Source organism: Podarcis raffonei, chromosome 1 (genome assembly GCF_027172205.1).
Source record: "Podarcis raffonei isolate rPodRaf1 chromosome 1, rPodRaf1.pri, whole genome shotgun sequence".
Classification (NCBI taxonomy): domain Eukaryota; kingdom Metazoa; phylum Chordata; class Lepidosauria; order Squamata; family Lacertidae; genus Podarcis; species Podarcis raffonei.
The window spans coordinates 130,277,436-130,304,071 of record NC_070602.1 but is presented as its reverse complement, the minus strand read 5'-3'; the positions used below and the strand labels follow the sequence as shown (position 1 = coordinate 130,304,071).

General features: G+C 45.3%; 1 protein-coding gene across 4 annotated transcripts in view; it reads left to right on the top strand.

Annotated features, from left to right (window-relative positions):
• The window catches only part of NBEAL1 (neurobeachin like 1), a 145,235-nt gene that overhangs the window by 65,087 nt on the left and 53,512 nt on the right, over positions 1-26,636 (top strand). For all 4 annotated transcript variants that reach the window (XR_008327608.1, XM_053365990.1, XM_053365969.1 and 1 more), the window contains 14 exons: positions 580-1,160; positions 4,873-5,005; positions 6,998-7,117; positions 9,707-10,010; positions 13,184-13,269; positions 14,298-14,387; positions 16,337-16,505; positions 16,663-16,796; positions 17,942-18,101; positions 18,229-18,331; positions 18,881-19,037; positions 22,235-22,393; positions 24,239-24,398; positions 25,885-25,973. Coding sequence is in view for 3 of the 4 variants with exons in the window: in XM_053365990.1 (XP_053221965.1) it covers positions 580-1,160; positions 4,873-5,005; positions 6,998-7,117; positions 9,707-10,010; positions 13,184-13,269; positions 14,298-14,387; positions 16,337-16,505; positions 16,663-16,796; positions 17,942-18,101; positions 18,229-18,331; positions 18,881-19,037; positions 22,235-22,393; positions 24,239-24,398; positions 25,885-25,973 (2,445 nt within the window). In the remaining variant the exon portion in view is untranslated. The remainder of the gene's footprint in view (positions 1-579; positions 1,161-4,872; positions 5,006-6,997; positions 7,118-9,706; positions 10,011-13,183; positions 13,270-14,297; positions 14,388-16,336; positions 16,506-16,662; positions 16,797-17,941; positions 18,102-18,228; positions 18,332-18,880; positions 19,038-22,234; positions 22,394-24,238; positions 24,399-25,884; positions 25,974-26,636) is intronic.

Here is a 26,636-nt window from a genome sequence, read left to right as displayed (position 1 = left end):
TCTCTGTAATACACGCTCACATATACCATATTTTTTGCTCTATAAGACTCACTTTTCCCCTCCTATAAAGTAAGGGGAAATGTGTGTGTGTCTTATGGAGCGAATGCAGGCTGCGCAGCTATCCCAGAAGCCAGAACAGCAAGAGGGATTGCTGTTTTCACTGCGCAGCCAACCCCCTTATTGTTCTGGCTTCTGAGATTCAGAATATTTTTTTTCTTGTTTTCCTCCTCCCAAAACTAGGTGCGTCTTGTGGTCTGGTGCGTCTTATAGAGCGAAAAATATGGTATATTGTGGAAATGAGATTTAATTTGCAAATAAATTACTATCCAATAATTTCTAGAGCCCAAGTTACTCTGTTTCAGCAGAAATCTTTGCGGCACGTGAAGGAGACGCCGGCTTTATGTTAGCATAAGCTCTTGTCTAGTGCCATCCGCTCATGGCCTCCATGAAATTCAGTGGCAGCCTTATGCTACGCAAAAATCTGCTGGTCTTTCAGGTGCCACAAACTCTCCTGTTGCTGCTGCCGCTGCCGCTGTTCCTGATAGCTTTTGGTAACCATTCCGTTTCCTTTCCACAAAGGCCGTTGAAGGTGATCACGCCTCTGTTGGGATGCTGGGCATAAGCAACGTCCAGCCCTTGTTGCTGTTGATTCAGTGGCTCCCAGATCTCGAGTCGCACGATCTCCAGGTCTTCATCTCAGGCTTGCTGAAGCGAATTTGCTGCATCAACCGGCAGAGCCGGGCCATCTGTGTCAATACGAGCATGGTCCTCCGCATCGTGGAGACCCTCGGCCAACACACCCTGCTCCACGGAGCCTGCGCCGAGAACCTGATTGTCCTCTTGGGCTCCCTAGGGAGCCAGTCGATGAGCTCCGAAGAACTCCACCAGCTCATCAGGCTGCTGAGGACTAAGGACCCCAAACAGACGCACCCTTACGTTGTCCCGGTGATGCGCGCAATCCTGACGATGGCTCGGAAGCAGGGCCTGGATAGCGCCTTGCAATATTTTGACCTCTCCCACAGCATGGCGGGCATTGCCGTCCCACCTATTCACAAGTGGCCGGGTTCTGCGTTTGCTTTCAGCGCTTGGCTGTGCCTGGACCAAGAACAAACGACTCCTGGTGCCAGCGGCAAGGGGCCCAAGAGGAAACAGCTCTACAGGTATGGCGACTGCCGTGGCAGGAAAGAGGGGGAATCCCCAGATCTGTGGCAATGGGCAAGCAAGCTGAGGTTCACGAGCTTTTTTGATGCCCTTTTGCACAGCCGCTTGCTTGACTTCCTCTACATGGCAACATAGCCATTTTTCAAGCAACCCCTTTGCACAGCCGATTAACGTTAAGGAGGAAGCTTGTTGTGGGTTTTGGAAGGCGGGGGAGAGTGGGAAAGCTTTGTAAGTAGTGATAATAATAATAATAATAATAATAATAATAATAATAATAATAATAATAATAATTTATTTGTACCCCGCCCATCTGGCTGGGTTTCCCCAGCCACTCTGGGCGGCTTCCACAGAGACCAAAAATACACTAAAATGTCACACATTAAAAACTTCCCTGAACAGGGCTGCCTTCAGATGTCTTCTGAATGTCAGGTAGCTGTTTATCGCTTTGACATCTGATGGGAGCATTCCACAGGGCGGGCGCCACTACCGAAAAGGCCCTCTGCCTGGTTCCCTGTAACCTTACTTCTCGCAGGGAGGGAACTGCCAGAAGGCCCTCGGAGCTGGACCTCAGCGTCCGGGCAGAATGATGGGGGTGGAAACGCTCCTTCAGGTATACTGGGCCGAGGCCAGCTGTGTACAGTGGTACCTCGGGTTAAGAACTTAATGTGTTCTGGAGGTCTGTTCTTAACCTGAAACTGTTCTTAACCTGAAGCACCACTTTAGCTAATGGGGCCTCCCACTGCTGCTTCGCCGCTGCTGCACGATTTCTGTTCTCATCCTGAAACAAAGTTCTTAACCCGAGGTACTATTTCTGGGTTAGCGGAGTCTGTAACCTGAAGCATCTGTAACCTGAGGTATCACTGTACCCAGGGCATCATCATCATCATCATTTTATTATTTATACCCTGCCCATATGGCTGGGTTTCCCCAGCCACTCTGGGCAGAGCAGTAAAAGCAGAATAAAACATCAAACATTTAAAACTTCCCCGAACAGGGCTGTCTTCAGATGTCTTCTGAATGTCAGGTAGTTGTTTATCTCTTTGACATCTGATGGGAGGGTGTTCCACAGGGTGGGTGCCACTACCAGGAAGGCCCTCTGCCTCGTTCCCTGTAACCTCACTTCTCACAGTGAGGGAACCGCCAGAAGGCCCTCGGTGCTGGACCTCAGTGTCCGGGCTGAATGATGGGGGTGGAGACGCTCCTTCAGGTATACTGGGCTGAGGTGGGTACTAAGAGGAAGAATGCTTAGGAAAGAGTTTATGCTTGGGTGAGATGGAGGAAAAGGAGGACATGACTGGTGTGCATGTGCACATTTGCACGATTTGAAACTTGTTTCAGAAAGGAGCTAGGGCCACCAAACCTCAACCTTCCCTCCCTCTCCCCTTCCTCCATGCCAGATTCACTCTCTGCTCTCTGTGTCGGTCTTTTTGTTTGTGGGGGGGCATCACTGTGGCCCCCCCAAGAAAACCATGGGAATTATAGTTTACCCCTCACAGAGTTAGCAAACTATAGTCCCGGGGAATCTTTTTGGGAAGAAAATAAGCTTTAAATGTGCTTTTGACGGATGGTGCTTATGAAGCCTCAGTTAAATAGCGCTGGGAAACGATTTCTTTGCTCCAGGGGATTTCAGAAGCAGGTAGAAGAGGCCTCTCAAGACACTTACCAACAAAGCTGATCTCTTTTGCAGCATAATATTTAATGCTGTACTGTTTTTAACATTTGATTGGGAGCCGCCCAGAGTGGCTGGGGAAACTCAGCCAGATGGGCGGGGTATAAATAATAAATTATTATTATTATTATTATTATTATTATTATTATTATTATTATTATTATTATCTTATAGTTTAAGATAGTTTATCAACAGCCAAACCTTCTGTAAATTACCAGTTTCTTCAAAGTACACACATTTATTTTTTTTAAATGTCCTTTAGGGGAGGTCGATAGGAGCACAGTGTGTCAGTCTATTTTTTTTACGTGGCACCACTGTGGCTTCGCCTGCAGAAAAATACTTCCTTTCCAAGCAGTTCCAATGATCAGTAACATACTGGAAGGGTGAGGGCATCCGTCAGCCTTCGGTTGAGCCTTTGTTTCTTCTGTCTGGCAATGGCCAGCCAGCCAGTCAGAATGCCATTGTCTGCATAAAGAAGGGTGTTATGATCAGCACTTGGAATCCATCTATTCAGGATGTAGTTTTTGCTGGCTCTCATGCATCGTTTTTATAGGGCAGGCCGCGGAGAGTGACAGTGACTTGGTCTCTCTGTGGAGATCTCTTAGGTAAAAGAAAAGGCAAAGGACCCCAGTATGGTTAAGTCCAGTCAAAGGGGACTATGGGGTTGCGGCACCCATCTCGCTTTCAGGCCGAGGGAGCCGGAGTTTGACCACAGACAGCTTTTCCGGGGCATGTGACCAGCATGACTAAACCACTTCTGGCGGAACGGAAGCCAGAGCGCATGGAAATGCCGTTTTCCTTCCCGCTGCAGTGGTACCTATTTATCTACTAGCACTGGAGTGCTTTCGAACTGCTAGGTTGGCAGGAGCTGGGACAGAGCAACAGGAGCTCACCCCGTTGTAGAGATTCGAACCGCTGACCTTCTGATTGGCAAGCCCAAGAGGCTCAGTGGTTTAGACCATAGCGCCATCTCTTAGATTGCAGGGCCAATAGGAGCAAGGTCATTTGAACTTCCTTCCCTGCCACTGTGCTCCTAATGCAGCCAAAATCCCTGCTTTTGGAAGCAAGGTAAGCTGGGAGGTTTTCTGTATTTTTGGTCTTGGGGTCTGGCCAGTTTGCATGGGGTTTGTGCAAGGTCTGATAACGACATACCTGAGTCCTAAAAAGTCACTGAAACTGGTATATAATATAATAACTTCCAAAAAACATATAATTCCAGCTTGAAATGTAAAGGGAACTTCCTTTTTGATTACACTGAAATGAAATTGCCAGTAATTGATTGTGTTAAGTACATCTGTAGATAGTAATATTTTTAAAAAACAACTACAAAACTTCACTGGCTATTTCATTTCAGTGTGAAGTACTACTGTAGATAGTAATCTTTTTTTAAAAAAACACAACAAAAAAACTGACTGGAATAGATTAGTGACCCATTTTCATGTTTTCTCTAACAACGCTACTGTTGTCTGTGCCTGGGATTTAACATAGTGTTGGTGAAGATTGCCACCTATTGAAATACATACTGTACTCAGTTCACTATTTAAAAAGGGAGGATAAGTTCTGAGTCAAGACTATCTGTATTCTCAAATGATTTTTGATCGTAGATTTTCTTATCCTTTTATTTAAAAGACGCAATCTTTGGGGACGTATCTTGTATTTCCCCCCTCTTCTGCGGCTGTCTTGATAACCTTTATATGATGTTTATGGTCCGTAGAACACGTAAACTAAGCTACCTATAGAATTTCAGACAGCCTCAGTTAAACAGCATTTTGCATAGCTCTGCTACGAGAGAGCTCCTCTCAGAAGTGGTTCCATGCTGAAATTGGTAGAATCTGAGAGATATCAAAATGGCATGGTCATTTTGTACACCCAGGTCTAAGATTGCCCTTCTGTCTGAAATAGCCTAGCTTCAAATGAGCCTGGGAGGCCACCACCCTTGTGGAGACAATTGTAACTCATTGCAAAAGAAATGTTTATTATTATCTGCCAATGTGTGCCTCCAAAGAGCTGACCATATTCATTAAATATCTATCTATCTGTAGCTTTTTTACAGGCAATGGAACAGGGTTTGAGGCATTTATTACATGTTCAGGGATGCTAGTGGTTGCCGTGTGTACAAAGAAGGAATATGCGACCGTGATGCTGTCGGATCATTGCTTCTGTGATTCTCTTTGGGTAAGAGAGACTGTTTCAGCTGACCTTGTTGTAATGCAATAAAAAGGTAAAGGGACCCCTGACCATTAGCTCCAGTCGTGGCCGACTCTGGGGTTGCGGCGCTCATCTCGCTTTATTGGCCGAGGGAGCCGGCATACAGCTTCTGGGTCATGTGGCCAGCATGACTAAGCCACTTCTGGCGAACCAGAGCAGCGCACGGAAACGCCGTTTACCTTCCCGCCAGAGTGATACCTATTTATCTATTGCAATTGACATGCTTTTGAACTGCTAGGTGGGCAGGAGCAGGGACTGAGCAACGGGAGCTCACCCCATCACGGGGATTCGAACTGCCAACCTTCTGATCGGCAAGTCCTAGGCTCTGTGGTTTAACCCACAGCGCCACCCGCATCCCTGTAATGCAATAGGACCGTTTTAAAAGTGGACTTGGCTCTCTGTTGGTAGGCACTGGGAATTCCCTGTCAGGATAAGATAATTGACCAAGTTCAAATGACCGGCTTTCGGGTTAAGGCACAAAACCTTTCCCCGGATTCTCCATCCTCATGTCATCCCTTCCTTCCTATGTTCTTGGCATAGTGCAATTATACCCATAAGTCTTCAATTAACCATAGTTCCCAACGATGTCCAACTGGAAAACTATGATCATTGGGTTTGGAGCGACATAAACCGGCTTCAGACCATGTTTTGAGATGCTGACTTGCTCCAGACTTGGCTCAGATGTAACAGGAAACCATGGTTTATTATAGCTTGCCATTTTTTTGTTTATTCTGTTGTAATCGAAGACTGCATTTACGGACACAAAACTCATTCATACCTTGCCTTCTTAAGCAAAGATATTATCATCTGAAGGCAGTCATGATGTAAAGATGTAACCATGTCCTTGTGATCCCCAAGTCTCGCTAGTCTGGTCTGTGTAGGTCACAATTTGGGGTGCCTGACTGTTGTTAAATCTGATTAAGATGAACCCATGGAGGCTCCTAAACTTTATTGCATTTCATAGGTTTAATCAGTTCTCTAAATTGTGCTTAGGAGTGTGTCTGCATGCGTTGTACCAATGATTTACAACGCTCGGATGGAGCAACATACCTGGGTATAGGAAAGGTGAGAGGAATTTGAGCATGATAGGATAGAGATGCAAGACTTGCTCCTCAGTGAGCATTACCGTATTTTTCGCTCTATAGGACGCACCAGAGAATAAGACGCACCTAGTTTTGGGGGGAGGAAAACAAGAAGAAGAAAAATTTGAATCCCAGAAGCCAGAACAGCAAGAGGGATCTGGTTTCTGGGATGCTGTGTGGCTGTTCTGGCTTCTGGGATAACAGCGCCAAGCCTCTTCAGGGCAGCGGGATGAAGGTTCCCCCTGCCCGGAAGAGGCTAAGGCAGAAGATAGGGCAGGCGCCTCGCTGAAGGGGCGCTGTGCGGTTCTCCCTCTTTGCGCAGCGCCACTCCTTCGCAGGAGAGGTGCTGCACAGAGAGGGAGAACTGCACAGCGCCCCTTCAAGCGAAGCTGGAGAAGGAACAGAAGGAAACCCTTCTGTTCCTCCTCTGGCTTCCAGGACAGGCGCCTCGCTGAAGCTTTCCGCTGCTCCCCGCAGCTTGTGGGATTGGCGGTGGGGAAAGCTGAGCTTCGCTCCCCGTGCTTGTGGGGCTGGCAAGGGAAGCCCGGGTTCTCCCCCCCCCCAGCCCCAGGGACCACACATTCGCTCCATAAGACACACAGACATTTCCCCTTAGATTTTAAGAGGGGGAAGTGCGTCTTATGGAGCGAAAAATACGGTACGTCTCTCTAAGACCAATGAGAAAATCTAGGTCTGTTCCTAGTGATCTGATAAGTAATCTACTGCAATTGTTTATTTTATTTCTTTCATGGAGATGGATGCATATAGATAGATAATGTTCCTGGGTGCAAAATCTAGCAACAATTAGCCACTTGTAACTCCTCCATAGAATAAATAATGATGATGGCTAAACAATATTATCATTTTTTTTCAACAGCACAACATAAGCATTGTTCACATGCCTGGGAAGAGGCCCTTCGGTCAAAGCCTTGTATATATTTATGTGAATGGACAGCAGAAGATCTCGGCCCCCCTCAGATTTCCTGCCATGAATGAAGTAAGTCTGTGCTTTTGTCACACCTCACTTTCCCCCTGCATAGAATATGGACCTTTAGCTTTCATTGTGGATGCATAAAGAAAAAAACTATGCAACAAGTGAGTTTGTCACATCAGCTTTTGCTTACTGACTATGGTCGCCTCTAAACTGGATAGTCAAGGAAGATTCTCCAAAATGATCAGCATGTTCTGAAAGTGGTAGTGAGATTATTAACCGAAACCTGCAAAGTGTAATACCTTTTATTGCACCTGTACACCGATAATTACACTGGCTTCCAATAGGTTGTCAGGCTCAATGACCAGGGGTCATTTACCTTTACCTTTTACCTGTTAGGCTCAACTCAAATCTTGTGGTATTCTGCTCACGGAAGACTGTTTCTTTTTCTCTTCTTTTTCCCCTATTTCAAATGCTTTATTAGATCCAAAACAGTATAGCAAAAACCATCAGTGGCTATTAAAGACAAAATAAAAAAGCCATTCATTCCTTGATAGATACTTATTTGTTACATGACCTCTGATCTTCCCATTATGTTCCTGAATTTGATTCCTTAAATACGCACTTGACTGTATTTTCTCCATATTGTTTAGCTTACTTAAAATTATATAAAGTCGTTGTATTTACACACAGAAACTCAATCAAAGCCTGCCAGCAGATTAATATTTTGACAGTGTTCTTTTACATAGGTAAAGGTAAAGGGACCCCAGACCATTAGGTCCAGTCGCAGACAACTCTGGGGTTGCGGCGCTCATCTCGCTCTGTAGGCCAAGGGAGCCGGCGTTTGTCCGCAGACAGTTTTTCTGGGTCGTGTGGCCGGCATGACTAAGCCGCTTCTGGTGAACCAGAGCAGCGCACGGAAACGCCGTTTACCTTCCCACCAGAGCGTTACCTATTTATCTACTTGCACTTTGACGTGCTTTTGAACTGCTAGATTGGCAGGAGCTGGGTCCGAGCAACGGGAGCTCACCCTGTTGCTGGGATTCGAACCGCCGACCTTTTGATCAGCAAGCCCTAGGCTCTGTGGTTTAGACCACAGCGCTACCCGCGTCCCTTTTTTTTACATAGACTGTGTATATATCCCACTGTTTCAGCAAGTGGAATCTTCTTTGAATGGAAGGGGAAGGAAGTGTTTTTTCCACTTATTCCCCTTCATCTGCTGTGGAATGGTTGAGGAATGTCTCTGAGAAGCTGGGGCAATTGTGTGAGCCATGGGGACTTGCAGGAGAAAAGTGAGCATTTGTGAAAATCGTCTCCAACTCCTTCTGTTGACAGACAGAAGTCTCTGCTGCCTTTGAGGGAAGGGGACAGCAATTGGTACAACCTTTTAAACTTTGCAGCAAAATAACCTGACATACCGTATTTTTCGCCCCGTAAGGCGCACCCCCCCATAGGACGCACCTAGTTTTTTGGGGGGGAAATAAAGAAAAAAAATCCCCCCTCCAGGCACGGGGCTTGCGCGGGGGAAGCCCAAGCTTCCCCGGACCCCAGCCCCGAGAACAGCCTGCTATCCGCAAGCCTAGGGAGTCCGGCGAGAAGTCGCGCCGGTCTCCCCAGGCTTGCGCAGAGCTGCGCGAAGCCCGGGACTGCAGGCAGCTCTGAGCAGCCCTCGGGAGACCGGCGCGAAGTCGCGCCGGTCTCCCGAGGGTTGCGCAGAGCTTCCTGAAGCCTGCATTCGCCCCATAGGATGCACACACATTTCCCCTTCATTTTTGGAGGGGGAAAAGTGCGTCCTATAGGGCGAAAAATACGATAGTAAAAAAGGGGTGTGTGCGCACGAGGTTTAAAGGCTGGTAAAGTTTTGTTTATCAATTAAAAGTTTCATTGAGGCTTTCAAATTCCATAGTGGAACACACAAGGAAAAAATAATAAGCACCTGTAAAATAAACCAAAACACAAGAGCGTAAGAGTGTATATCTTTTATACATATGTATCACGAAAGACAACAATCTCTGTTACAGCAAACTTCAAGTTAAAACCGCTGATGTCTCAGTAAAAAGTCGATCCAAACTTTTTTTTGAGAGAGAGTTTGGTCACACTAAAGACCAGCATAAAGTTTTTTATGGCCTTTGACATAAAATTCACACATAATCAATGCTTTTTTTCCTGGGGGTGTGCATTTTGTGAATCTAAGTTTGGCCTCGTTGAGGGGCAGTATTGCAATAGGAGTAGGAAAATAAGAGTACCCCTGAACATTTTTTTTAGAAATTTAGCACCGCACATAATAGATACGTGTTTGTATGTGTACATATACCTATATGAAATTTTATTAAAGATATTTCACCCTGCCTTTGTATTAAAATGCTTAAGGCAGCTTACAGTCATTTAAAAGACAACTTAAAAAAACAAGAAACAAAAGCTGTAGCTCATAACCAGTGGCAAGAGACAGGAGATAAAACTATTTGAAATTAGCATGCTAAGGAGATTAAAGGTAACACTTGAGAGGCCAAATGTTTGTCAAAAGACCGAGATCTTCACACAGTGGTAATTTTGGCCCTTTATGGCTATCTGTTTGTATGTGCCAAACTGCATTCAATTTACTAATTTGTGATGTGTGGGTTGTGTTTTTTTTGCAACATGGGTGAAATTCTCCAGTCTTTTACTTCTTGCTGCATTGGTTCTGCTGGCCAAAGGACAACTACTCCACCGCCATCCCAGATCCCAGATCCGCCTTTTTCATCTCCTGCTCTGCCCCATCGGACGTCGCTGGGTGGTATTCTTAGCCCAGGCAGCTGGAGTGGGCTGCTGGGCAAGCCGGAACACATCACTAAGCTGATCTCGGCAGGAACGCAGGACAGCGAGTGGGGATGCCCTACCTCTCTCGAAGGCCAGCTTGGATCAGTCATCATATTTCATGAAGCGTTGCAGCCTACTCATGTGAAAGCGTTGTATTTGGCAGGTGAGCATGCCGAAGCGCAGTTTGGTTTTTCACATTAAAATTTTGCAGAGATCTATCAAGCATTAATAATAATAATAATAATAATAATAATAATAATAATAATAATAATAATTCCAAGGAATCTGCTGGACTTCCTCCTCTTTGTGGGTCCTGTTATTAATCATTTCCTTCTGCATCTTTTAAGGTAAAGTAAAGGGACCCCTGACAATTAGGTCCAGTCATGGCCGACTCTGGGGTTGCGGCGCTCATCTCGCTTTATTGGCCGAGAGAGCTGGCATACAGCTTCCGGGTCATGTGGCCAGCATGACTAAGCCGCTTCTGGTGAACCAGAGCAGCACACGGAAATGCCGTTTACCTTCCCGCCGGAGTGGTACCTATTTATCTACTTGCACTTTGACGTGCTTTCAAACTGCTAGGTTGGCAGGAGCTAGGACTGAGCAACAGGAGCTCACTCCATCACGGGGATTCGAACCGCTGACCTTCTGATCGGCAAGTCCTAGGCTCTGTGGTTTAACCCACAGCGCCACCTGTGTCCCTTTCTGCATCTTTTACAATAGTCCAAATCTTTTACATCTCCATTGTATCCATAATTCACCCTTAAACTGCAAGTGATATTCCAATCCTACTAACAATTTTAACTGTTCACAATGGTCTTTAAGATAAGTTATACATTTTCCCCGTTCCTTATTAAAATTATGGTCTTTCTGATTTTTTATTCTTCCAGTCGTTTTAGCCATTTCAGCATAGTCCATCTGCCATTCTTCTCTGGTAGGGACTTTGTCTACTTTCCATCTCTGGAAAGTGCAGTTTACTTTGGGTATTTCAACCCCTCTTCTGTTGCTCTTAAGTTTTAGTCTCCCTAGGAATCTCTTTTGTTTCCAGTTGCTATGGCCTATTATTATTATTAGTAATAACTAATTAAATTTCTGTACAGCCCTTCACCTGAGGATCACAGGGCGGTTTGCAAGGCTCTGAACTGACATAGTTGCTTCCCCTGTCTAGTCCCTGCTTTTATAAAGGTAAAGGGACCCCTGACCCTTAGGTCCAGTCGTGACCGACTCTGGGGTTGTGGCGCTCATCTCGCTTTATTGGCCGAGGGAGCCGGCGTACAGCTTCTGGGTCATGTGGCCAGCATGACTAAGCTGCTTCTGGCAAACCAGAGCAGTGCACGGAAACGCTGTTTACCTTCCTGCCGGAGCAGTACCTATTTATCTACTTGCACTTTGACGTGCTTTCGAACTGCTAGGTTGGCAGGATTTATAAAGGTTTATTTGCCCCAATTTAGTCTCATTTGTTTTCTCTACCTTCTTATTTTTTGCTAACTTTTTTCTCTCACGGAAATGTGTGTTCATAAACACACGCACACAATTCTGCGATTTGCCCTTGATTTTCTCCCATGCTTCATAACTAGCTTCACACTCATATTACAAATGGAACTCTGGTTACGCTTTAGCCGTGTGTGTCATCTGTGCCAATAGAAAACTGAGTACATTAAAGTTGGCAAATGGAATGGGCATTTGTATTACAATCCCATTAAGTAACCACTGAGCCTCTTGGGCTTGCCGATCAGATGGTCAGCGGTTCGAATCCCCGCGTCGGGGTGAGCTCCCGTTGCTCGGTCCCTGCTCCTGCCAACCTAGCAGTTTGAAAGCACGCCAGTGCAAGTAGATAAATAGGTACCGCTGCGGCGGGAAGGTAAACGGCATTTCTGTGCACTTTGATTTCCGTCACGGTGTTTTGTTGTGCCAGAAGTTTAGTCCTGCTGGCCACATGACCCGGAAAGCTGTCTGAGGACAAATGCCGGCTCCCTTGGCCTGAAAGCGAGATGTGCTCTGCAACCCCATAGTCGCCTTTGACTGGACTTAACCTTCCAGTGGTCCTTTCCCTTTCCCTTTTTACTTAGGTGTGAACCACATTGGTGACAAATATCATGAATGAAATAGTTGCTTCCATTTAGAGAACTCTTAAAACCTTTTATTGGCATCACATACAACATCCAAAACAAAACAAATCAATACAGAATTACCACTTCCCCAGTGACACGAAACATTTGCTGAAAGAAAGGAGGCAGAGCAGTCTATCGTCACATCTCATGGTCTTCAAGGAGATCAGACGTCTGCAGTGTATTTCGACGATAAAAAACCAAATAGAGATATTTAGCCGCTAACTTGGTGAGCTCCTGATCTTTCCCCAATAATAGAAAATGTATGACCTCTGACTCTGGTTTCCATTTGGGGATGCAGAGTTGATCTAGAAATTGCTGGCGGAGATCAGCATATAGTTTACAATTGAGAACCATATGTGTAAGGGTGGTCTTCGCATGGGCAAATTCTTTCTCCTTCCACCCTTCCTGAGAACCTTCCCCAAAGGAGGTTTGATGGATTTGAATTAAACCTGGCCAGCGAAAATGCCCTTCTTTCTCGAGGGTTAAGCAGAAATTCAAGATAATTATGGTTAGTTTCATGTGCCCAAGAAAGTTGAAAATAAAGAGGGGAACGGTGATTTATTTATTTCAAAACCACACGTGTCACCCCTCCCTTTTCTTCTGTTTTCATCTGCATCTGGGCTGTTATATACCGTATTTTTTGCTCTATAAGACTCACTTTTTCCTTCCTAAAAAGGAAGGGGAAATGTGTGAGCGTCTTATGGAGCGAATGCAGGCTGCGCAGCTATCCTAGAAGCCAGAACAGCAAGAGGGATTACTGCTTTCGCTGCGCAGTGATCCCTCTTGCTGTTCTGGCTTCTGGGATTCAGAATATTTTTTTTCTTGTTTTCCTCCTCCAAAAACTAGGTGCGTCTTGTGGTCTGGTGCATCTTGTAGAGCAAAAAGTACGGTATTTTGTCTGTCTAGCTTCATACCACTTGTTACATACATACTATGGGGCCAGTGGCCCCAGAGAGAGAGATGAACTTCCACATTTGCTTCAAAAGAAACATCCAGCCAGGCCGGAGGAACAGGAAGGGTGTGTGTGGAAATGGTGATGAGATGTGAGACACATTGAGATGCACCTTCAGCTCTCTTGATAGGCAGTCTGCATGGCAGCTTTGCTTCTTCACATGGATCTCTCTTGCTAGATTGGGGAGTAGGTGTTAAGTCAGGCTGTCGGCACAAATGTTAACCCTATTGTGGCTTTTTGTGTCTCTCTCTCGCCCCCCCCCCAAATATTTTGAAGGTCCAAACTGCTTAACTCCATGGAAATCTCAAGACTCCGAAGCAGCCGATTTGCCCAGTAAAATGCTTCTTCATTATACACCCAAGGTAGGAACTCCATTTTCTTGTAGTTTTGCTTTGATGGCTTTAGAAGAGGATTATACAAATATGGTGAGGATACCACCAGCTTTAGCCATGATAACTAAGCAGAATTTCTGTACAGTGGTACCTTGGTTCTCAAACGCCTTGGTACTCAAACGCCTTGGAACCCAAACACTGCAAACCCGGAAGGAAGTGTTCTGGTTTGCGAACTTTTTTCAGAAGCCGAACGTGCTCCCTTTTGAGTGTTACACTTCCGTTTTGAGAGTTACGCTTCTGATTTGAGTGCCACACTTTTTGAGTGTTACGCTGAGGTCTGTTTGGTTTTGCTATTTATTTTGCATTTTTGTGGCTCTTTTTTGTGTTTGTTTTTGTGACTGTGTGGAGCCCAGGTCAGCTACTGATTGATTGATTGATTGATTGATTGTGTCACTGCAGTACAGTGGTACCTCACAAGACGAACGCCTTGGAAGACGAAAAACTCGCTAAACGAAAGCGTTTTTCGTTTTTTTTAGCCGCTTCGCAAGACGCATTTCCCTATGGGCTTGCTTCGCGTGACGAAACAGAAACGTCTTGCAAGTTTGTTTCCGTTTTCTTAAAACCGCTACAAAACTGTAACTTCGAGGAGCAACTCTTAGCACGCGGTGCAGTAGCCTTTTTTGAGGTTTTAGAAGCACTTTGTTGCCTTTTGCAGCTTTTAAAAAACTGCGTCGGAAGCCGCGCTTCGCAAGACGAAAAAACCGCAAGATGATAAAACTCGCAGAACGAATTAATTGTACATTGTTTATTGCTTTCATTTTATGGATCAATGGTCTCGTTAGATAGTAAAATTCATGTTAAATTGCTGTTTTAGGGGTTGCTTTTAAAAGTCTGGAACGGATTAATTCATTTTGCATTACTTTCTATGGGAAAGTGCGCCTTGGTTTTGGAATGGACTTCTGGAACGGATTAAGTTTGAGAACCAAGGTACCACTGTACTGCGCCTGAGCTTATTTGTTAAAGAGTGCTTAGCTCATTTTCTCCTATTTTTCGGACAGGCTTGCAGAAGCCCAATATGCCTTGACCTTTCCCCCAATCTTCTACATGGAAGGCTAACAGGGAACAAAGTGGTGAATTGGGACATCAAGGTAAACATCTCCAATGGCTTGTAACGGCTGTGGGATTCCATAAGGGTTTGGATTATATTATGTGTATGAGAAATGACCACCCAGCTTAACGTTTTGGTGGAGCTAATGGTCTCAATCCTGTGTGTGTGTGTGTGTGTGTGTGTGTGTGTGTTTCTAAGACCAAAGCAGGGATGGGGAGAGTAGCTGGAAAGCAAAAAACCTGGCAGGGGAGATCGGTAGAGATACCTTGGAGGTGCTTAACAAAAGGGCACATAAAATCTTGACACTTTCATAGCAATGCAATCCTATGCAGGTCCATTTAGAAATAAGTCTTACTGTACGTGTAAAGAATTGTGAGTTTCTAAAGGCAAGTCTGCAGTGCAACTTTCTGCAGTCACAGTGAGCAGGAAGAGCGTGCGTTGACTCTTGACATCTGGGTTGTAGATTCTCCCAATTGGGGTGCAGGTGGCACTGTGGTCTAAACCACTGAGTCTTTTGGGCTTGCCAATCAGAAGGTTGGCGGTTTGAATCCCCGTGACGGGGTGAGCTCCCGTTGCTTTACCCCAGCTTTCTGCCAACCTAGCAGTTCGAAAGCACGCCATTGCGAGTAGATAAATAGGTACCGCTGTGGTGGGAAGGTAAACAGTGTTTCCGTGCACTCTGGTTTCCATCATGGTGTCCCATTGTGCCAGAAGTGGTTTAGTCATGCTGGCCACATGACCCGGAAAAGCTGTCTGTGGCCAAATGGCGGCTCCCTTGGCCTGAAAGCGAGATGAGCGCCTTTGACTCGACTTAACTGTCCAGGGGTCCTTTACCTTTTTACCTTTATCTAGATTCTACCGAACGTTCAGAGGATTGGTGTAGCATCAGACCTGCCACATAGCCCAGTGGAGAGTTAAGAAGTTAATTCATTAACCTGCAAAGTGTGTGGTAGTTACAGCATCTCTGCTTACTTTCTCTTCTGGAAGTGGGTTATTATTTGAGAGAAACTGAAGGGGACACAGTTGAGGTGGAGGCAAAACCTGTCTCTCACTCTAGATTACGGGGACCAAAGTGGCACGAGAAGGGGGAAAGTTTTGCCTCTGCTTCCATGGCATCCCCACTTGCCGCCCCATACATTTCCCACAAATAAATCCAATGTTTTTAGGAATAATAATAATAATATAATAATAATTTATTATTTATACCCTGCCCATCTGGCTGAGTTTCCTCAGCTACTCTGGGCAGCTCCCAATCGAGTGTTAAAAACAATACAGTATTAAATATTAAAAACTTCCCTAAACAGGGCTGCCTTCAGATGTCTTTTAAAAGTAAGATAGCTGCTTATTTCCTTGACATCTGATGGGAGGGCGTTCCACAGGGCGGGTGCCACTACCGAGAAGGCCCTCTGTCTGGTTCCCTGTAACCTCACTTCTCGCAGTGACGGAACCGCCAGAAGGCCCCCGGCGCTGGATCTCAGTGTCTGGGCTGAACGATGGGGGTGGAGACACTCCTTCAGGAATACAGGACTGAGGCCGTTTAGGCTGCAGACAGAAAGCAGGGTGCACTGTGATTTGCTATTAACCTTCGCATGCATATTTACAGCTTGTTTCAGAAGCTCACAAGAATCCCAATTCACTTACAGTCGCAGGTCTGTAAGAGATCCAGTGTGGTGTAGTGGTTAAGAGCGGTAGTGTCGTAATCTGGTGAACTGGGTTCGCGTCTCTGCTCCTCCACATGCAGCTGCTGGGTGACCTTGGGCCAGTCACACTTCTCTGAAGTCTCTCAGCCCCACTCACCTCACAGAGTGTTTGTTGTGGGGGAGGAAGGGAAAGGAGAATGTTAGCCGCTTTGAGACTCCTTAAAGGGGGTGAAAGGCGGGATATCAAATCCAAACTCTTCTTCTTCTTCTTTACCAAAGCTCTTTGGTTGTTGATTTCCAAACACTGACTACATATTCCTCTTCCCATCCCTTCTCTCTCTTCCTTAAGGATATGATCAACTGTGTTGGTGGACTGAATGTGCTGTTTCCACTTCTGGAGCAGATCAGCTACCTCGATGGGCAGCTACCTGAGAGGCTTGATGTGGAATCGGTTGCTCCTGAATTGCAGACACCTGTAGAAGGAGATTGGGTGGTGTTAACCTCCACCAAGGCTTCGGGTAAGGCAATGCACTGTATGCATTGAGGCTTTTAAATAGCCTTCTTTATGGAAAAGCAATGCACCCAAACAACAACAAAACCTCTCTTGATCATTTTCTTCTTCTACTTCCACAATTGCTAACATTTTTAGCTAAAGGCCTATATTCCTTCTTCCAGAGGCTCGTTTAGAGAAGAACATTGTTGCAACTTTCATCCTGATGATAAAGCACTTTATTCAAAGGCACCCAATCAACCAGGACAATCTTGTTCACTCGCATGGAGCCGCAACCTTAGGAGCCCTGTTGCAGAAGGTATGCAGCAACTGCCAACATTTAATACTAGCAATTGTACTGAGTAGGATAGTTAAACCATAGTTTGTATATGTTTTCATTTTTGGTAGACAAGTGTTGCCGTGTCAGATTCTCTGTTCACAAATATGTGCATTGTGAACCACAGTGAATCTATTGTTGTACAGGGTGAGTCTTTTAAAAGAGGCACCGTGGAACATGTGTACTCTGTATCTATGGGGCCACTTTTTAAGGACTCACCCTGTATATCCAAGCCAGATATATTTTTCCATTGATCCATACCAAAGAACTCCAGCGTAGATCACTGAAGTGCAATGAAAATGCTACATAATTGTTTATATTTTTTTTATCAAATTTTCTGTTTTACAATTTCAAGTTCTCATTTTTACATCCTTAAGATATCAGTGACTTCCCTTCTCCTCTTTCCATGGTTCATTTTACATATCATAAATCCCTGCATATTTTACAGAAACGATACCATTGAGTAATTCATTATTACATCTATCATAGCTTATTTACACTGCTGAATCTATCTTAATGCTGCCAGCGTTTTTAGCTGTACACAGTTATTTCCCATATATTCAATAAACGTTTTCCAATCTTCTTTAAACGTATGTTCTTCTTGTTCTCTTATTCTATATGTTAAGCCTGCAAGCTGCGCATATTCTATCAACTTAAGTTGCCAATCTTCTTCGGTTGGGACCTCGCTCGTTTCCCATTTTGGGGCTAACAAAACACACGCCGCAGTAGTGGCATACATAAATAACCTTTTTTGACACCTGGGAATTTCAGTCTGAATTATCCCCTGAAATGCTACAGGATTGTAACTCCCTGCCATTCATTAACATTAAGGATGCATATATTTGCATTAGAGACTTGAATTTGATTTATTAAACTAAAGCTGTTATAGTCTATTGTAATAAAATTGCAAGCCTGTGGGGAAAAGTGCAAATTCGGCTTGTGCACACCTCTTCTTTCAAGTCTCAAGTTGACTTATTCCATGCAAACAAAACTGGTGGGTTTTTCTTACCAAGATTCGTATTTGTCACGAATCCTACTTGCTTAAATACTCAGTCACAATATTTGCTTAGTTTTATAGTTTGTAGAACATAAAGGGATAGACCTAAATTTATCTGGCTGTTTCTTAGGTGCCAAGCAGCTTCATGGATGTGAATGTCTTGATGGCCGTCCAGTTGTTGATAGAACAGGTCTCTGTGGCGAAAAACGCACCGCTTCTCCAGCAGATGTATCAACACTTGCTTTTTGACTTCAGCGTCTGGAATCGGGGAGACTTCCCGTTCCGAATCGGTGAGGCGAGGCGCTGTTAAAATTAACACTGAAACATAACTTGGTTTGCTGCATGTATCATAATGCACTCGCCATATATATGAAAGGCTAGACTGACTTGCCCTGATGGGAAATGTTATGTTTGTAGGTCACATCCAGTACCTTTCTACAATTATCAAAGACAGTCGGAGGCTCTTCCGAAAAAAGTATGGCGTGCAGTTTTTACTGGATACACTGAGGATCTATTATGGGTATGCAATCTTGCATGTTTCCTTAGCTTGTTGTGCATTTTAACTTTTGTATGCTTTGACGTCTGGCTGTGAATTTTTCTTGATTTTATTGTTTTGTCTTAACTGCTCTGATGAGAGAGGGGTGGGGGGAGAGTGTGTGTGTATATATATATATATATATCTCAAACTGCCGACCTTCTGATTTATAAAGAGTGCAGGCCAGACGTGCCACTGATTCAGTACTGCCATCTCCACAGGGACATAAATGTTCTTCGTGTGGAATCTTGTTGGAATCATCCCTCAAGTACAGCCGAGGGCAATACATTCAATCTTGTGAGAGTAGAAGCACGTCTATGTTTTAGAATTACTAGGTTATGCAGCTAGGGTGCCAGAGAGTTGAAATGGGTAGGGATAGTTGTTACATACAAAGAGGTAAATTATATACAAAGGGAGAAATGCTTTGTGAAAAGAAAACTGGAAGAACTAAGGTTCTCCTGGGTCTGGCTTGTCTCTTTTGTATTCATGGTACGCCATCATTTTGATGAAGTCTTCTTTCCTTGTTTTTGTTAGAAACAGCTCCAAAGACAGTGACTTGGCGCCAGATGATCTTAAAACAATAAGAACATCTCTGTATGGATTAATAAAGTACTTCCTGAGCAAAGGTGGGGCGCATGAGGAAGTGCAGAGCATCATGGGCTATATAGCAGCCATCAATGATGAGGAGCAGGTATATTGCATGCCTGTGATAAACTATGGTTTCTTTTTTCTTGTCATTCTCTGTTCCATCTTCAAAACGATGGGAGTGGGGGCGGGGGAAGAGGTGTAATGCATGTAAATAATGATATATAGCATATTGCATAAACCGTCTGCTGAGTGCAAGCACCGTATTTTTCTCTCTATAGGACGCACCCGACCATAGGACGCACCTTGTTTTAGAGGGGGAGAACAAGAAAAAAATAATTCTCCCCCTCTCTGCTCAGCGCCCCTTCAGCAAAGCGGCAGGAGAAACGGAGCCCCTTCCATTTCTCCTCCCACTTGGCTGAAGGGGGGCTGCGCAGCTCTCCCTCTCTGCTGAAGCCAGGAGAGTCTTGCTCTCCCGGCTTCAGCAAAAGGAACCCGAAGCCTTCGGAGCACAGCACGAGTTCCCGCTGCGCTCCAAAGGCTTCAGGCAGCTATACCTGAAGCCTGGAGAGCGAGAGGGTTCGGTGCACACCGACCCCTCTCGCTCTCCAGGCTTCAGCGAAAGCAATGCGTAGCCTCCGGAGCACAGAGGGAGCGCTCCCTCTGCGCTTCGGAGGCTTCGTGTTGCTATCTCTGAAGCCAAGGAGCCTGCATTCGCTCCATAGGATGCACACACATTTCCCCTTCATTTTTGGAGGGGAAAAAGTGTGTCCTATAGAGCGAAAAATGCGGTATTTCATATAAGGTAACTGAGCCTCTTCCACAAGCTCTTCTTTCTTAAAGGGGATTCTATTTGTTTTTGCCCTGCTTTGTGTGGCAGATGGAGTGCTGCAGCCCGTGGTTTGTAAATCCAGAGCACACCGTTGTCTCGTGTAATTCTTTCCCCTTCCTCCAGAGTGAATTCCACCCTCCCTTCCATGCAGTGATCTAATCACGGCGCAGTGCTATTTCTGCATCGGCACTAAGCAGGATTCACTTCTTAACCAGGGTTTCAAGTAGCTTTGCTAAACCTGGTTCAGCAGAACTTCCTCAGTGCAGGTTGCTATGCTAAACCAGTGGTGAGGAATTAGATCTGGCCAGCTCATCGGATCGAAAACTGGGGGGCCCCTCCCTCCATGAGTCAGTTTGACTGCCCACCTGTCAGGGACCTGATACTGTATAAAGTGTCGGAGCCTCTGCTTTGACTGAGCTGGAAAGCTCATTCTCCAGTCGAGTCCTTCGGAATCACCTCCAAAATGATTAACGACCTGAGCCACTGATAAGGCTTCAGGCACGTTCCCTCATTACACAGCAACAGGGAAGGATGAGATAGTATGAGCTACATTGCAAAGTTTTATTTCTAGCTATGCAGACAGTAAAGAAATATACATGCTCTCTCTGTGAACGCAGAGAGCAACTGAAAAACAAAGGAACAGGAAACCAGTAAAACATCACATCCATTTCCTGTCTTCCGTGAGACTTCCAACAGCCTGGAATCTCTGGAATGCAAAACAGAGTCTTGTGACTCCAAGCACTGCACAGTGGCATAAACAGAAACCAACATAAAGTCAGATGGTTCAACTTGAAAACCCATGGCTGCAAAGGAAGACTCACGAGCTCTCTCAATTTTTCATTTCTTCCTTTGCACCCTCAACTTGAATTCCAGCTGTGTCTGCAATGGATGAATTTGGTAGTGCCTTCAATTCTTCCTTCCCTACTTTAAAGTGGCACTTTGCCGTTGCCAAAAAAGGGATGCGGGTGGCGCTGTGGTCTAAACCACAGAGCCTAGGGCAGTTCGAATCCCTGCGACGGGGTGAGCTCCCGTTGCTCGGTCCCTGCTCCTGCCAAACTAGCAGTTCAAAAGCACCCCCAAAAGTGCAAGTAGAGCAATAGGTACCGCTCCGGGGGGGAAGTTAAACAGCGTTTCCGTGCACTGACCAGTCCCTAAGGGATCAAATACTTATTTCACTCATTATAATGCACATCAATCTCTGGCTTTTGTCTTCTGGGTCTCTGGGGGTTTTCTTGTTGTTATTCTGTCTCTCACAGCTACAATAAACCTACTATTAAAATTATGGACTGGTCATTTCTTGGTCAGAGGGCAAACGGGCAAATTTAGCAGGGGATCAAATACTTCTTTCCCTCACTGTATATGAAACTGGCATGGAACAGAAATAGATCCACCCACCCCTAGGTAAAGGTAAAGGGACCCCTGACCATTAGGTCCAGTTGTGGCCAACTCGGGTTGCGGCGCCCATCTCACTTTATTGGCCGAGGGAGCCGGCGTACAGCTTCCGGGTCATGTGGCCAGCATGACTAAGCCGCTTCTGGCGAACCAGAGCAGCACACGGAAACACCGTTTACCTTCCTGCCGGAGCGGTACCTCTTTATCTACTTGCACTTTGAGGTGCTTTCGAACTGCTAGGTTGGCAGGAGTAGGGACCGAGCAACGGGAGCTCACCCCGTCGCGGGGATTCGAACCGCCAACCTTCTGAGTGGCAAGTCCTAGGCTCTGTGGTTTAACCCACAGCGCCACCCGCGTCCCTCCATCCACCCCTACTAGATAACAAATCCACACAATTTTGGGTTTGCTGCATCTATTTATTCTAAAAGTCAGAAGTAGGAAACTTGGGAGTAAAAATGCCTGATTGGCAACAGAGGTCTGCTCAGTCCCAAAATTAATTGGGCTGATTAAAACTCAACCGAGGGCTTGTCCACACATCACTTGTACCAGACCTAGAAAGTACGGAGAGGTTTTCCACTTGCCCTGTGCCTTCTAGGCACAGATTTTTGTTCCACCACTTTCCCCTGGAAAACCTGCTCTTTACTGCTGAATCGGAACAACCATCAATCAGCGGAACAACCAATTGACATTTGTTCCAGTTAAGCACTAAAGAGCAGGTTTTCCCGAGGGAAGGCGGTGGGGTGAGTGGAAGTGTGGCTGAGCCCTGAGTATCTGACTTGAATATCCAAGCAGCTCAATACCTCTCCGCCTTTTTCTCTTGTTTTGCCCTTCCTGGCAAGTCTCTGAACCCCAGCTACAAATGTTCATGGAGAAAGCATGCAAATCCCAGATAGGGCTGTGGCTGACTCAAATTGGGTCCATCCTAATTCCATTGGGGCGCTGGCATTTTTTAAGAAACCCCTCGCTTCAAATAATCACCCCCCATCTCTGGAAATGAAAAGCTGTTTACAGTGAGTGAGATTGAATAGTGAGAACTGTGTGGCTTTTGCACTTTTGATTCAGTTTTGTTCTCCCCCAAGCTCTGTGGCGTCCTGGAAGTACTTTTCAGCCTGCTCCACACCAGCCCAACTCGAGACCAGCTTTTCTTGTTGCTTTTTGAGCCAGGAAATGCAGACATCCTCTATGCTTTGCTGCTGAACCAGAGGTACTCAGATGGACTACGGGAGCTTGTGTTCAAGGTAACTTGCTGTGTCCCCTCTAAAACGATAGATCTAGCAAGATGAAGCCACATTTTCTAGGAAACATCTTTCTTTTGGCACAGTTGAGTCCTGTGTACACAGACAAAAGCTTGTATAGGATGCAATCCAACAGCTAAAAAAAAAATATATCCCTTTGCTGAACTGTTGTACAGTTATAGCTTCAGCTTCTGGAAACTGACTCTCATTAGCTAATTTTAAACTCCAATACTGTGTATATTTGCTCAGAAGTACCGTATTTTTCGCTCTATAAGACGCACCAGACCATAAGACGCACCTAGTTTTTGGAGGAGGAAAACAAGAAAAAAAATATTTTGAATCCCAGAAGCCAGAACGGCAAGAGGGATCGCTGCGCAGCAAAAGCAGCGATCCCTCTTGCCGTTCTGGCTTCTGGGATAGCTGCGCAGCCTGCATTCGCTCCATAAGAATTTCCCCTTAATTTTTAGGAGGGAAAAAGTGAGTGTTATAGAGCAAAAAATACAGCAAATCTTGCTGTGTCCACCTGCTTGCAAGCAAGTTGGTTTAGGATTGCAGCCTTCACCTGAGAGGAGTTTATCGACTTTTGTAAAATAATCATGTCCTTGTTAAAGCTGGCACTGCATTTATGGCTGTTTTTCATATTAGTTTGATGGTGTGTTCTGAGCTGCCGCAAGGGTTCTGTGGAGCTGTGATTTATTAAGAATAAATAAATGTGCCCGTTTGAAATTTGTTCTAATGATATACGGACCCTTAAACGGCTTAGAAACAATACAAACGCTGTCTAGAGAATAAATGGACCCTCTTTATGGTTGTTTCTAATATTATCTGATAAATCTCAACACGAAATCTAGCTCTCTTGCATTCTGAGACACAAATGTGACCGAGAAAATAGTAGCCAGGGTGGGCCTGTGTAGATTGGAGTCGAAGTTGGTTCTAAATGAGTGGGATTGAGGCGTTCCCAAAGTAAAGGAAGGATTGAACTCTGATTAATAAGAATACACACAGAGGCTTGAACCAGCAAGACTCTGGGAAGGATGCGTATAATAATCTGTGTCTCCACCCTCTGGCCCAGGTCGTTTTATTCACAAAAGAACTTTTTACAGAGTGTTTGTAAGAACCAATCAGATTTCTTCTGAGCATTGCAACAAGCCCCACGTGGGGACAAAGTTAAACTACCAAAACTAATTGAGCACACGTATTTCTGGGGTAAACAAAACAGAACTGCAAAGGAGTGCATTTGGCAACCCCTGAGGTCATAAACAATCAATACACATGATAAGAAGGATGGCCAGGAAGACAGTGATCATTATCACCTTCAGGTGAGATCTGTTTCCTTGCCCTAAGATTAACATCCTAAGATTAACATATCAGAAAAGCTACATCAAAGAAACCGCCCACTGTCTTTGATGACCCAGGATACCTGCTTGGCGAAGCAACTAGCAGTGTACGTGACTGGTCAAGAAAGAGAAATGGAACAGGGATGCAGAGGTGTGGATTGATCAAGAATCATATCAAAATAGTTTAAACCCAGTCAACGCAATGCTTTCATTGCTGACACAGATGGCTTACTCTATATTTGTTATAATTCCTCATAGCAGTCCCACCTGATCACTACATGGGATGGCGAAGACCAGGGCAAATGTCTCACCTCTATGATCATGCACTGTTTGGGGGATGAAGCCATCATGAATAGGAAACTATTCACCTTCCACCTCCAGAACCCAGCCAGACTTGTGTTTCTGGTTTCTTGCTTGTGAAGAAGGGTCTTTGGTGTGCATCAGTGCTACTGGGGAGGTTTGGATCTGGCTGCCCACCTAGGGAAGACCTTCACGCAGCCTTTCTTTGCAGATCATGGGGCAGATGTTGAAGTGCACCAAAGTCTATGAGCGGAGCAAACAGCGTATGAAACTCAGAGAAGTCGGGTATTCCGGACTGGGACTGCTCCTGAACGAATCTCCAGTGACCACATCTCTTATTAAGAACCTTCTCAACCAAGTTCTTCATGCAGGTACTTGGGTGGTTCAATACTAATACTAATAATACTGATACTAATAATATTTATACCCCACCCATCTGGCTGGGTTTCCTCAGCCACTCTGAGCGGCTTACAGTGAAGGAATGGGTTTCCCAAATTTTGGGGCCCGTTTCAGACTGACTGCACAGTGTGCAGTCAGTCTGAAATGGGCCCCAAAATCCCCATTTTTCCTTCTCCAAGGGTGCATTAGCGAAAAACCATTAACTTGAGCACTTGAGCAAATGCATAACAGGAACCCAGCTGTATAAACAAAGCCCTCTCCTTTATCAGTCCGTGACGCTTAATGGATGGCCATGTCAGTTCCGAAGTGGAGACGGGACGGCAGAGCTGGGGCTTATCTTATCTTGTGGGTTGTAAATATTCTGACACACTGGTGCACAGACCTTGCAAGACACCCCCGCTCTCAGGGATGGCACCAGGAGTGCTCTTAGAGTTGGCAACCTTCTTACCCCAAGATAAGGAATACAGGAACAGGAACATCCTTTTATGGTCATAGATGTCAACTTACGTGTATAAGCTGACGTGGCAGGATTCCTGGGAAGGGGGGAGAGGGTGCCTGGAGGATATATATACTGTGTGAAATTTCTCTTGCTTTTGTGCTTGCTGTGAACCGATTCACGCAGTGCCTTCTGCTATCCGGAGAGCAGAATAAACTCTTTCTCTGAACCAAACCTCGGTGTCATTTGACTCCTTCCTCCCTGTTCTGGGAGCAACGCTCACCCTACCAATCGGTAAAGTCTAATAAGGCTACAACAGCACACACACAAACACACACACACACACACACACAGCATTACAACCTGCCCAATACAGGGCTGCATATATTTCTCACCATCCTCTAAACCATGGGTTGACAACCTGGTCTCTACCACCCACTAGTGGGCGTTTCAGGATTCTAGGTGGGCGGTAGGGGGTTCTAAATATTATTTTTTGTTGGATGAGCCTCAATTTAAGGTCCAGAGACACCCTTGTTACAGCGCTTTGAAAAGTTCCCCACTGTGTGGTTGAACCCTAACAGTTTTTTCTTCTTGTCTGAGTTCTGAAATAGGAAAAATACATTTATCACTTCAATTCATTGTAGTGTTTTCATGGCAAAGTCCAAATACAGTGGTACCTCGGGTTACGTACGCTTCAGGTTACATACGCTTCAGGTTACAGACTCCACTAACCGAGAAATAGTGCTTCAGGTTAAGAACTTTGCTTCAGGATAAGAACAGAAATCAGGCTACGGCGCCATGGCGGCAGCAGGAGGCCCCATTAGCTAAAGTGGTGCTTCAGTTTAAGAACAGTTTCAGGTTAAGAACGGACCTGCAGAATGAATTAAATACTTAACCCGAGGTACCACTGTACACGAAACCCCCCAACCCTCTACAATTTGGGGGTTGGAAAAGGGACATAAATGGACTCATGACATTTTCCCTTTTTCTCATCATGCGTGTCTCGAATCCTTACTCTACAGATCCAGTCGTGAATTACAGGGACTTTATAGCAGTGGTGCATCTGGCTCACAGAGCAGATATCAATGTCCGAGTGGCCATCTGTCAAAAGGTGAGTTGTTGCTGTTATTGTTTTGGAGTGGGCCATGTGGTAGACAGGAACATCACTCGTGAATCGCAAAGAATGGATCTATTGGACGAGGTCTGGGGAGAGACAGTGGAGTTCTTAGGATGTGTCCAGAAGTTGATGCAGGGTGCAATCCTGTTCACATAGTGAGAGCCAGTGTGGTGTAGTGGTTAAGAGCGGTAGTCTTGTAATCTGGGGAACCGGGTTCGCGTCTCCGCTCCTCCACATGCAGCTGCTGGGTGACCTTGGGCCAGTCACACTTCTCTGAAGTCTCTCAGCCCCACTCACCTCACAGAGTGTTTGTTGGGGAGGAAGGTAAAGGAGAATGTTAGCCGCTTTGAGACTCCTTAAAGGGAGTGAAAGGCGGGATATCAAATCCAAACTCTTCTTCTTCTTCTTCTTCACATAGGGCAGAGGAGGGGGGAAAGGCACCTGGTGGCCATGTGGAACTGATCCTGTGGGACAATGTTCATATCTCTCATCTATTTTTTAATTTTTTTTGGTAACCTGGTGAAGATAATATGAATTGACTGCATTATAACTATAAGAACTCTCAGTGGGTTTTGCATCCTCAGGATTCGACTCCTCCCTTTTTACACAGTCCATTTGTCTCTCTTTTTTGTAAAAAAATTATTTTATTTTTTAAAA